The sequence below is a fragment of the Benincasa hispida genome, chromosome 4 (assembly GCF_027475165.1).
Source record: "Benincasa hispida cultivar pf3 chromosome 4, pf3_genome.v1.1, whole genome shotgun sequence".
Taxonomy (NCBI): Eukaryota; Viridiplantae; Streptophyta; class Magnoliopsida; order Cucurbitales; family Cucurbitaceae; genus Benincasa; species Benincasa hispida.
In genome coordinates, this window is record NC_143481.1 from 65,278,489 (window position 1) to 65,291,139 (window position 12,651).

Genomic DNA, 12,651 nt, shown 5'->3' on the forward strand with positions numbered 1-12,651 from the left:
CTAGACTGTGGATCGAAGATTAATCTATGCGTTTGCGAACAACATACTTTTAGGAAGAAGACAAAACTAAACCCTTTGGTAACGGACGATGGGTCTACCTCCGTCGAACGATCGACAGAGATAGAGAACGAATTTGACTGTAACGACTAGATTTCAATGAGACCAAAACCCTAAGGCTCTAATAGTATATTAGAGAATAAATCATGCTACTTAGAGTACATAATCAACCATATATAAGGTGAATAAATAGACATCAATAAACCAATAAAGAAAATACATAAATGGAAAATACCAACAAAGAAATAATAATGGAAAATAAAATAAATATGAATAAACTTTGATTTTTTTAACATTTTTGACACAACATTTAAGGGTTTTCACCAAAAAATAACGGACATTTTTAACTCATTTTTGAAGTTTAAGGGTACTTTTTGAAAGTTTTGAAAGTTCAAAGGTATTTTTGATGCAAGAGTATAAAATTTAGGGATATGTTGTATAATTTAATAAAAAAATTTAAGAGTGAAGAAAAAAATTGAGTAAGAGGTGAAAGAAATTAGAGGGTAAAAAAAAACTCAAAAGAGAGTTAAAAACCATTGAAGTGAGAAAAAGTGAGAAAATTACATTAAAAAAATAAAATAAAATAAGAGGTAAAACTTATAGAAAATTAGGAGAGTGTAAAAATTATAGAGAAATGAAGACAAATGGAAAATAGAATTAAAAAGAAATATATAATTTTTCTAAAAATTATAGAACAAAATAAAGTGAAATATGAAAAGATTTTTTTAGTATTAAAATATAATACATTTTAAAATAAAATTACTTACAACCAGTCCAGAAAAATCACTTGAAGTCACACTTCAAAATTTTCATAATGGTCAAATATTATAATTTTAGAAAAAAAAATAATTTTAAATATGTTACGATGATTTTAGTTATTTCAAAACCACTTTCAAATTTACTTAAGAAGGAATAATAGAGGGTAACTTTTTGAATAAAAATCGTTTGAAAAGATGGATTTTTTTTGGTGCCTAACATTAAAGATTTTTAAGAACACTTTAGATGGAATGCTATTGACGTTGTTTAGCTAATTTATTTTGAGTATTAAATCGAAAAAATATTAAATATCATTTTTTTTACTTTGAATTCATATTTCAACCTATCATTTAACACATGCTTGCAATGATTTTCAAATAACTAATGTCCTTTTTATTATTTTTAGACCTAGGGTTACAAAAATCAAGTTTTTAAAATATAAAATTATACTTGATTTTGAAAATTAAAGATATGTTTTGAAGTTATTTTAAATTTGACGAGTCCGATTTCAATTATTTCAAAATCATTTTAAAAAATCAAACACATTGTGATTGATTTTGAAATATTAAAATTTCTCTTTTTTACCTTTGATAAATTTGATTGTAAATGAACCTATTTAAAATGAGTTATATGCATATATATATTTTTAAATATAGGTTATAAGATGTAAATTTAGATTGAAAATTAGAAAAAAAAAATTAAACAAATATTTTTAAAAAATGCCCAAATAACTATAATGACGAACTATATCATTAGTTTAATAAAAAAAAATAAGAAAATAATGAGTTCAAATTTATTGTGGTCATCCACTAGAATTTAATAGCAAAACATGGGTGAGACTTGTACCTAAACTGGCTCAAACACACATGGATGGATGATAAAAAAAAAAAATTAAAATTTGCAATAATCGATTCATGAAGTCATAAAATTTCTGATGTTTGATTGTGAGAGAATCTATTTTAGATCTAGGTAATTAATAGCTTTTATTGTAAATCATGTATTTAAACGAAAAAGTTAAAAATAGATTATTCACCACCACATTTATTGAGAAGTGAAATTATAATGTTAAATCACTGTTTTATCTTATTTTACTCTTAACAAAAAAAACTCTATAAATCTTAACATTAGGTTTATCTCCTTATTAGATACAACAATTTTTGTGGGTGTACTTTTTAGTTTTTGTAATTCCAATAAATTTTAAAATTACCTTTCATAGTCCTTGAATTTTTTTTTAAAAAATTATTGTTTAGAATTATTTATTTATAAATTTTAAAAATATTATTGTTATTTAAAAAGAAACAAAAAAAAAATAAAAAAATAGAAGCACTACAAAAACTGACAAGGTGGGCCTTAGTCAATCCTCATCCATTGAGGGAGAAACATGCAGCCAATAAAGAATATTATGGCCGTGGATTTGCATTGGTTACCACTGAAAAATTATTCACAATAGAATACAAAATTAAAATACAAACAATTGAAATTAAGTAAAAACCCTTGTTCCCATTTTTCACCTCCGCCTACCATTTCCGATTTTTCTCCTCCTATATAAATGTCCTCACTCTCTTAAATATCACTATTTCAACAAACCCTCGCTAACTTTGCTGAGTTGTTCTGTGTTTCGGTCGAGTTGACTCACCCCTCTCTTCTTCATGGACTCCATGGATCGCTCCCGAGCTTTCCTTCGGGATGTCAAGCGCCTCGTTATCAAGGTACCTCCATTTCATACAGCATTTTCATATTTCTCTACTAAATGTTGCTTCTCTTTGTTTTTGGAACTTCGTGTTTTTATTCTTCTTTTTCCAATTTCACCTTTCTGATTGCAATTGGATGGAGATTGTTGATGCCATAGTTTTCTATTCTGATATCTTTTGTTTCATGCATTTTGATTCGATTTGGACGAATACTCCATATTTGTGCAATCCATTCGTCTTCTCAATCCTTCCTTCCTACCGGAACAGTACATGCAGATTAATCTCAATTTTGGATCATGAAACCATTGATAATTTAATCTGTTTTTGTCACTGAAGGTTGGGACGGCGGTCGTAACGCGAAGTGATGGAAGATTAGCCTTGGGCAGACTAGGAGCATTGTGTGAGCAGGTATTTACATTGCATCATAAGTCAAGTCTTCTACAAGTTTATAGTGATAGATCTTTTTTTTTTTTTTTTAAAGCTTCTGGTTTGAGTGGCTTTATTTGTTTATTTTATTCGAATATTAAGATTTGGATTTGAAATGCAGATCAAGGAATTGAACTCTCAAGAATACGAGGTTATTTTGGTTTCATCTGGTGCTGTTGGCATTGGTCGTCAAAGGCTCCGATATAGGAAGCTCGTTAATAGCAGGTAATGATATGTTAGATAAGTTGCAACTAAATCGGTTATGAGGGCAATGAAATTCGATAGAGTCCTGAAATCAATTCAAGTTTTGATCTACTTATATGAAACTTTTGCTTGAACTAAGACTGTACTATGAATAATGTAGTTTTGCTGACCTTCAAAAACCACAAGTTGATCTTGATGGGAAGGCATGCGCAGCTGTTGGTCAAAATAGTCTCATGGCTCTCTATGACACATTATTTAGCCAGGTGATGACCACTCTTAATTCAGTTTCTTTTTTTTTTTCTTTCAATTTTTTAACTCAAGAATTGCTTCTAGTTCAGTAACTTTATTTGTTTGCCTCTGGCCAGATAGCTAATTTTAAGACTTGTCAATAAATGGATTTTTGTTTGACATGTTCTTTTTAATTTTTTGGCAGCTGGATGTTACGTCTGCTCAGCTTCTGGTTACTGATAATGATTTTAGGGATAAAGATTTTAGAAGGCAACTTAGCGATACTGTGAAATCATTACTCTCTCTTAAGGTTATTCCCATCTTCAATGAGAATGATGCAGTCAGTACCAGGAAAGCTCCCTATGAGGTTTGATACTTGCTTTTTGATCTTCTTTGGGATTTGTAGTTTTGAATAAGACTTTCTTTGTGATTGTGACAAATAATTGAAAACCTCTCTTATTTTTCCAAACAAAATGAATTTATTTCTTTGCTTTTCAACTTCTTCTTCACTTTTCTCACACTATATGTTTTGGACAACTATTCTCAGGATTCTTCTGGTATATTTTGGGACAACGACAGTTTGGCAGCACTTTTAGCTTTGGAGCTAAAAGCTGATCTCCTTGTTTTGTTAAGCGATGTTGACGGTCTATATAGCGGGCCACCAAGTGATCCTCACTCAAAGTTAATCCATACATATGTTAAGGAACGCCATCAAGGTGAAATTACCTTTGGGGACAAGTCTAGGGTGGGAAGAGGCGGTATGACTGCTAAAGTTAAAGCTGCTACTGGTGCTGCATATGCTGGCATTCCTGTTGTTATCACTAGGTATGCTTCGCTTCTGAGTGCCTCAGGAATCTCCTTCCCCTTTCTGTATATCTATTAATAATTGTTTCATAAATATCATGCACTATACCACGAAATTAGGGAACTGCAAGATTTTATCCACCCCATGAATCAAGACAGCGGCAGGTTACTTTAGAAGGTGGTATACAAAATAAAAAATGTTATATCACATGCTCCTGCAAAAAGGGATGAAATGTTCCTAGTTTACAAAATCGTGCTTCTTTGAAACTGAATGTAGCCTAGGATGAATGGGTTTTCCATTCAAATTTCATTTTCTTTTATATAATATGAATGTTGATACAATTTAAAACGGATTTTTTTTCCATGTTTATTTGCAGTGGATATGCTCCTGGTAATATCCTTAAGGTCCTCAAAGGAGATCGAATTGGTACCCTGTTCCATCAAGATGCTCATTTGTGGGCCCCGCAAAAGGATGTTGGTGCTCGTGATATGGCTGTTGCAGCAAGGGAAAGTTCGAGAAGGCTGCAGGTAATTGCCCATTGCTTTGTATGCAACGTTAGCATGATTTTTTATACGCAGTTTACATTCCATAGGCAATTTCTTCTCAAGAGAGGAGAAAAATTTTGCTGGATATAGCTGATGCCCTTGAAGCAAATGAAAAACTGATCAGTACTGAAAATGAAGCTGATGTTGCTGAAGCTCAACAGAGTGGATATGAAAAGGCCCTAGTATCACGGTTGGCACTGAAACCTGGAAAGGCAAGACATGAGATCTCTTTAATTCTTCCTGATTCCCTGATTTTTTATTTATACAATTTCCATAGCACTGATTACACTACTCAAATATATAGCATCAGATACTGTCTTATAAAGTATCAATGCCTATCTTGTCTTGGTGAATAGTGATGCTAATTGTATATGAACAGATATCCAGCCTTGCCAACTCCATCCGTACACTTGCAAACATGGAAGATCCAATCGGTCATGTTTTGAAGAGGACCGAGGTAACAAATTATGGACTTTATGTTAATTGATAAATAATGCAACAATATAACTTTTTCAGGTGGACTGAATTGAACCTTTTCTGATGGTAATTCTGATTCAAAGTATTGGAAAATATTCTTTTGACTAATTTGTAATTAAATGATTGATATAATCCTTTGAATAACTCAGGATGCCTGGATTTCTTTCCGGCATTCAATTTTTCCTCAACTTGAGACAATGGTTGTTGCACTCAGGTTTCAGATAGACTAATTCTTGAGAAAACGTCATCTCCATTGGGTGTTCTATTGATCGTGTTTGAGTCTCGTCCAGATGCTTTGGTACAGGTTAGCAGAAATTGTTTGTGGAGAATCAAAGTATTATTTCAATAGGGTGTTTACGATGCTGATTTTTTCCTTTAATGTGCCTTTGATTTGTGATTTATGTAGATAGCTTCATTAGCAATCCGGAGCGGTAATGGTCTTCTCTTAAAAGGGGGAAAGGAAGCAAGGCGATCAAATGCAATATTGCATAAGGTATCCTATTTCTTTCATGGACAAACGACAATGACATTTTTGATGCATCGGCTAACTTTCATTTGTGCTATGTATAGGTTATCACGGAAGCCATTCCAGAAAGTGTTGGTGGGACCCTTATTGGACTTGTAACTTCAAGGGAGGAAATACCTGATCTACTAAAGGTGCATTGGGTTGAAAATCTTTCTTGAATTCTTAGTTTTTGTTACCATGGGTTGGGCTAGTGGTCAATGGATCAATGAAAAGAGGGCGCACATGATAGTTTTCTTTTAATTTCATAAATCCTTTATTTTTCAATTGTCACATGATTTATTATCGTAAAGCATTGATTTTTTTTTCCTTTGTGTTGTGTATTATCATAGAAAAAATAATTAAAAATTAATATAGGAATCATTTGATAAATATAATTCAAAATCAAAATACTAATTTTGGTAAGTAAGAAAAGAGTCCTGAAAGTGAAGATGAAACAATTGTCAAAAATGTTTCTTCCCTATTATTAATGTGGATTATGTGATAATACTATACTTCAGTTTATTAGAAATACAAAGATAAGTAAATAATATACTTCAATTCAATAGGAATAAAAATGTAATTAAATAATATACTTCAGTTGAAATGATTAATTGTCAATGATGGCAGCTGGATGACGTTATTGATTTGGTGATCCCAAGAGGCAGCAACAAACTGGTCTCTCAAATTAAGAATTCCACCAAAATTCCTGTTCTTGGTCACGCTGGTAATGTGGATGGACTCAACAACTCTATTTCAACATCTTAGTCTCTTTGATTCTTTTTGGTTTTCATGAAACAAACCATAATGGTCGTAAAAACATGTGCTATATGCTATGCAGATGGAATCTGCCATGTTTATGTTGATAAGTCTGCTGATCTAGAAATGGCAAAGAGAATTGTACTGGATGCTAAAGTAGATTATCCAGCAGCCTGTAATGCAATGGTATATCATTCATCAAACTTTATTTTGTTCCTTCTCCACTTCATTGGCTGATTATCTTGTCCCTAATTGAAGCATTTTTTCTTCATATTTCTGATTTGGATGATTCTCTTATTTCTTTAATGCAGGAAACGCTTCTTGTTCACAAAGACTTAGTCCAGTTGGGTGGGCTGAATGAGCTTGTTGTAAATCTCCGCATTGAAGGTCTAACTTGGCCCCTTCTTCCTCAAAATGCAAGCATTACCACAGTGAATGGATAATTGTCTAGCCTTGCTGCAATTTCTTCTGTGCATACTTTTTTATGCTTTTGGTCACTAATTCCACCACAAGAATGAAGTTTATTTATTTATTTATTTTTAATTATAACTATTTTTATGTAAGAAAGGGAAGTTGTTAAACCAAAAAGTTATTAGAGCACAATCCTAAATAACACTTCTTTTTAAGAAAAAAAAGTGCTAAAATGAGATTAATGATGATAATAGATGGCATAAGTTCAACATCTACAGATCATTTTTACCCTGTTACTCAAAATTAAAATGGCTAATTGTCTCTTTGCCAGGTGTTATTTTGAATGGTGGACCAAGGGCGAGCTCTCTGTTGAATATCCCTGAGGCACGGACATTTCATCATGAATACAACTCATTGGCTTGCACTCTTGAAATTGTGGATGATGTTTTTGCTGCCATCGATCATATACATCAACATGGAAGGCATGCTAATATTTCTCGATGAAAGAGCATTTCAAATTGCTTATTATCTGTATTCACATCTATGTTTGAAGGGGGGAGCATGCATTTTGTCTATTAATTAGTACTTCATATGTTGTATCCTTTGCTCACAAAAGGGTTTCTCCGTGAACTGACAGTGCACACACTGATTGTATTGTTACGGAAGATCATGAAGTTGCTGAAGTTTTCTTACGTCAAGTTGACAGGTAAGGGTAACTATTAACTTTATTTATTAATCTTCCAGCTTCCTCCTCCATTCTTTTATAACCTTTCCGTTGTATTAGCACTTGTGCGTGTGAGACAGATTGTATTGAATAATGGTGCCTTCTCCTGGATAGCTTATTTTTGCTGTTTTCTATGTTCTTAATGACAGTGCTGCTGTTTTCCATAATGCGAGCACAAGATTTAGTGATGGGGCTCGATTCGGTCTGGGTGCTGAGGTATGAAATGCTCCTATAATTGTCCGATATCAATCCGTTAGGTTTGTTGCTTGGTTTTCACATGTCCATTGTTTGTAACAGGTTGGGATTAGCACAAGTCGGATCCATGCTAGGGGTCCAGTAGGAGTTGAAGGATTATTAACGACCAGATGGTACGAACAAATCATAGTCTTCTGAGCGGTTCAATAGCATATAATGTATTGTGAAATGTCGATATATATGCAAGTATTATATCAGCAATTTATTTGAATTTGCGTTTGATATATGCAGGATTCTTAGGGGAAGTGGGCAAGTCGTGGATGGTGATAAAGGGGTTGTTTACACACACAGGGACATTAAGATCGAGCCTCAACTACTCAACTGATTCCAGCCCAAGAATTCGTGCTGGCTATTTATGTATAAAATAAGTGTTATTGTCTTCTCCCTTGGAATTTCAGTGTGATACTTTCAGAAACAAGATTTAATTAGATTTAAGAATAATTAGATTTAAGAAGGGGCTAATTTTCCTATAATACTGGCCATTTCTATTTAGTAGCTTAGAAATCTTTTAAGGACTGGAAATCCAGAGTTTAGTCGTAGCTCATAGGTCGTAAATCTCGAAGTATGGCCATATGGATACCTACCATTTCAATAGATTAGGTATCCATGTAGTTTGAAACTCATTTTGTTTATGTGCTTCCAATAAATCTCACAATTATTGCTAATTTGCAAGTTAAAGCTTTGTTTTTTTCCTACAATATGTGAGATGTTAGAAATTGATAACACAAGGATTAAAGATTATGCTATTGTTAACTTTTAACATTAAAAATTCATAGATTGAGAAGTTTTTTCTTCTTCGAAAAATAAAATAATAAACTAATAGTAAGAACTAATTTTAAGATTTATTGAAAATATTATGACAAAAATAAACCCCTATAGAATATAGAATATGGTAAGTAGGATTGGCAACAAGGTTAGGGTGGGGTGGGTGGAGTTCCTCGTCCCCGATGGGAGAATTTACCCCATTCCTGTACTCATGGGGATTCTCGAGACTTTTTCTTTTTCTTTTTTTCTAACTAAATTAAAAACTATAGAATTTTGTCAATCCTAATGAGTTGGGGATTTTTGACCAATTGGGGAGTGGTAGAAGTATAATATTAATTTTTCATCAATATGTCGATATTTTCAAATTTTCATGGATTTGATATTAACATAAGAGATGAATCGATATTTCTATTATATCGTAAAAAAAATTTACAGAACACAATAATTAAGTAACAAAATATCACTAATGTAAATAATAAATAATAGACATAATAACTTGTTTAGAAATCTAAAAATATCTATTTACTACTTTAAATTTATTTTTGAAATTTTTTTGTTTATATAATTTTTTCAAAAGTATCTATCGATATTGAAATTTTATCGATATTTCTGTCGAAATTTTTGTAAAATTAAGGCATTGATATTTCCACATATTTTAAATATTGGGTAGAAGATAGAAGTTAGAACAAGTCTTATATTTCAAAATTGCGATATTCATTAAAAATATGAAATACTAGAATAATAGCCTACTTTCCTATAAAGTACAGAAAAATTACATGACAAATGTTCATTCTGGCAGAAAAGAAACAAGCAATTGAAGTTGAAAGTTGTATCACACTTGAACAAAGAGAGGAACTGATCCATTGGCTATAGAAGTTTACGCTTACGCTTCAACAAAGCTCTTGAGTTTCGTCAGCCATATCAAATACTCTTTGCTGTCTTTGTTGATCATGTACTCGTGCAAAAAGTTTGTTGTGCTCGGTTTAATACCTCTAATCTCCAAGTACTTATGGAAAGCCGTCTGGAGATTCTCATCCAAATCACTGAAAAGAAAAATGGCAGGACAGATATGACCACCATCATCATATCCCAATGAAAGATTAAACAACTTGGAAAAAAAAAAAAAAAAACTAGAAATTTCAAATAACCATCTACTCAGAGTGCAAGATGCTTACTGGAAATCAGGGCCTTCATAGGTTATTTGATCCTCAGAATGCTCTGGATGTTTAACAATCAAGCTCTCAATGGAAATCTCATCAGGGTAAGCGCTGCAACTAAACTCTAGGGAAGGTCCGGTTTTCTTAGAGACACTAACGACCAATGGGATACTAGACTGGTTTGCCTTACTACCACCATCTTCATTGTCGTCGTCGTCGTCGTCAGCACTTTGACCAGTAACCAAATCAGGCATGTGAACTTCAACACTAATGACTTCATCTTGATATGTTCTTTTCAAAGTTATAGTTTGCAAACCAGGGTTATCTTGAATCTCAAATGGGAATCCCTGGGGCACCTCTTCAACCTGTAGATTACAACCCCCATTTACTGAAACATGAGATTTATGTATATAGTTTGGCAACATAAACAGCTTATGATAAATGTGTATATATCATAATCAAGAGCAATAAAAGAGTGCTCATGTCGAAGCAGCTCAGACCTATCAGACTCAAAGGAATAAATCAATTGCTAGCTCAAGATTTTTTTTTTTTTTTTTTGAAAAATGGAGATGGAAAACTCTCCATGCTAATAGAGCCAAGATAATTACCTCCAAGCTTGGTTCAAAATCATACACGTTAACTGCGCAAATATAGCAATATAGCAAAATTTTTTTTGTAGATATAGTACGATCCATACGATTTTGCATATAGCAAAATTTAAATTTATAGATATAGTACAATCCTAAAAAAAATTATAATTCTTTCAAAATATTGTGATGCACTTAATTATTATCTCTCAAAATAGTGGCTTGGCCAATTTAATTACCTTACAAGTTGTAGTATCCATCAATGGTGGCCACCTAACTAGAATTTAACAGATTTAGTTTCTTAAGAGGTTAGTATGTCAGTGGCCATAAGATATTAGTCGAGGTCTGCGTAAGCTGTAAAAAGAAAAAAAAAAATCATACAAGTTACAGTACCGGTGCAGCAGCGGTGCTCAGATAAGTAATATTCGGACATTTTGAATATGCAGACGCAGAGAAAAGCCAGTAATATCTAATGGAGCTCTCGTATATCTCAGTAATGGCGGTTAATTTTTCTATAATAAAAACCTGATTTAATAATTCGACTGGTCCTGTTCTTGGATCCCCGTTTCTTTCGTTATGACTGATTCTTGTAAACAAAACACTTCCTAAACCATACGAGGAATGAAGAAGTTGTCTCAGGTGAAGGGGGGAAAAAAGTGAAACTCACCCGATTGTGGTCGTCAGTCTCCAAGGCGCATTTGATCTCGGAGTCAATGACCCGAATGAGAGACTCATCGGAACTTGGGCGCTTCAACGACGAAAAATCTCGGAAATAACTCACCGAGGTACCCAAAAACGGCCGGGAACATAGATTGAAGCGATTGTTCGAGGAATTGAAGATGGAAGTACTGTAAAGTCGTTGGCCCCGAAAGAGACGACCCGCTAAGGGGCAAAGTGAGTAGGCGGATTTTCTGATGGTGGATGTAAGAGCCATTTTTTCTATGCAAAGGTGGGAAGAGAGGAATAACAACAGGGTTTTGGGTTTTAGGGTTTAAGAAAGGGTTTTAACTGTGTCGTCTAAATATATGGGCTAAAATGGGAAATGCAAATGATTTTTTTTTTTTTTTTTTAATAAAATAAAAACTTTAAAAGGGACAAGATGTTTTTCTACCTTTGAAATGAGATTCAAATCTCTTATTTTGGTCTAAAGTAATTACCAAAATCAATGAAGTTATGTTGAGAGCTGCGAATGTACTATATTAAAAGGGGATAGATTTGTTGGATGTTAAATTTGAGTCTGGTTGCTTTTAGATAGTTGTGATAGAATTGTTATTAATGACTACCACATATAGATGCAATAGAAATTGATACAAGTCTATCAGTAATAGAAATTGATTGGAATCTATCATTGATACTATAGTGATAGAAATTGATACAAGTCTATCAGTATTTATCAGTTTTTTTTTTGTTATTTCTGTAAATAGTTTGACATTTTTTCTATCTGTGAAAATTTCCCTATATTAAATATAGCATTGTCACACACCCAGGCTACCCTCTTAACCCAAGAAGGGATGTGAAAACAGCATATGTCAACCCTCTTATGTCACCTAATGTCTAACTAGTACCTGTAACTTATTTCCTCGCTCCTGTTTAACATGATAAGCAATTTATAAATATAATATCTTAATAACATATTCTCATATATAATGTTGTAGGCACTCATAACTCATTTATGGTATATGATACAAGCACAACTTATATAGGTTTACTTCAACTTAAGTACGTCCACCTATACATACTTAGGAATTCTACCCTTCCCATTATATGTACATGAGTTTTCAAGTCTAAACAAAACATGATAACCACCTAAGAAGCTTCCAGTCTATAAGGGTCTATAAACTTGTGGCAGACTAGTAGTCGTAAGCTAGGCTCCGAAAAATCGACCGCTACCACATTGGAAAAGAGTGAGCTTTAAATTTCTTAGTGAGTGACTAACTGTTAAAACTCGAATAAGAATATATTGGATAAATCACAAACTTCAAACACATAAATATACTTCCTTATTTCAGGGTTAGAAAAAACAGGTTCAACTTAAATATGGATACTGGCACTTTAAACATTTCATTTTGATAGAAAACCCTGAAGTATATTAAATACTACCTTCATACTTTATTTGTACTCTTATGTCTTAGTTGAGGAAGAGCCCTTTTTGCTCATTCGCTCACCGTCGTTGACCTTAGCTAATGTAAAGAAGTCTCAATACAATCAACATCAATAATAATAAACCTTAGCTTTTATAGAGGGATCTCGATATAAACAACGTCGATAATAATCATATGTGCACGTAGATATACCCCAAAGG

The 12,651-nt window shown here is 32.8% G+C and overlaps 2 protein-coding genes across 2 annotated transcripts; one reads left to right on the forward strand and one right to left on the reverse strand.

Moving 5' to 3' along the window:
- Positions 1-2,257: 2,257 nt before the first annotated feature.
- Positions 2,258-8,518, forward strand: P5CS1 (delta1-pyrroline-5-carboxylate synthase 1). Its single transcript, XM_039030675.2, has 20 exons — positions 2,258-2,522; positions 2,841-2,912; positions 3,052-3,155; positions 3,295-3,397; positions 3,568-3,729; positions 3,910-4,187; positions 4,544-4,694; positions 4,760-4,924; positions 5,092-5,169; positions 5,404-5,493; positions 5,596-5,682; positions 5,760-5,846; positions 6,322-6,418; positions 6,533-6,636; positions 6,762-6,837; positions 7,193-7,343; positions 7,499-7,567; positions 7,735-7,801; positions 7,883-7,953; positions 8,072-8,518. Exons 1-20 carry the CDS (start codon positions 2,463-2,465, stop codon positions 8,163-8,165), a joined length of 2,166 nt encoding a protein of 721 aa, XP_038886603.1. The 5' UTR covers positions 2,258-2,462; the 3' UTR covers positions 8,166-8,518.
- A 782-nt stretch (positions 8,519-9,300) lies between these two features.
- LOC120075893 (uncharacterized protein At2g39795, mitochondrial-like) lies at positions 9,301-11,346 on the reverse strand. The gene is made up of 3 exons (XM_039029632.2): positions 11,017-11,346; positions 9,781-10,127; positions 9,301-9,648 (listed from the first exon to the last, which is right to left on the reverse strand). The coding sequence occupies exons 1-3, from the start codon at positions 11,281-11,283 to the stop codon at positions 9,489-9,491; spliced, it is 774 nt and encodes a 257-aa protein (XP_038885560.1). The 5' UTR covers positions 11,284-11,346; the 3' UTR covers positions 9,301-9,488.
- Positions 11,347-12,651: the final 1,305 nt, after the last annotated feature.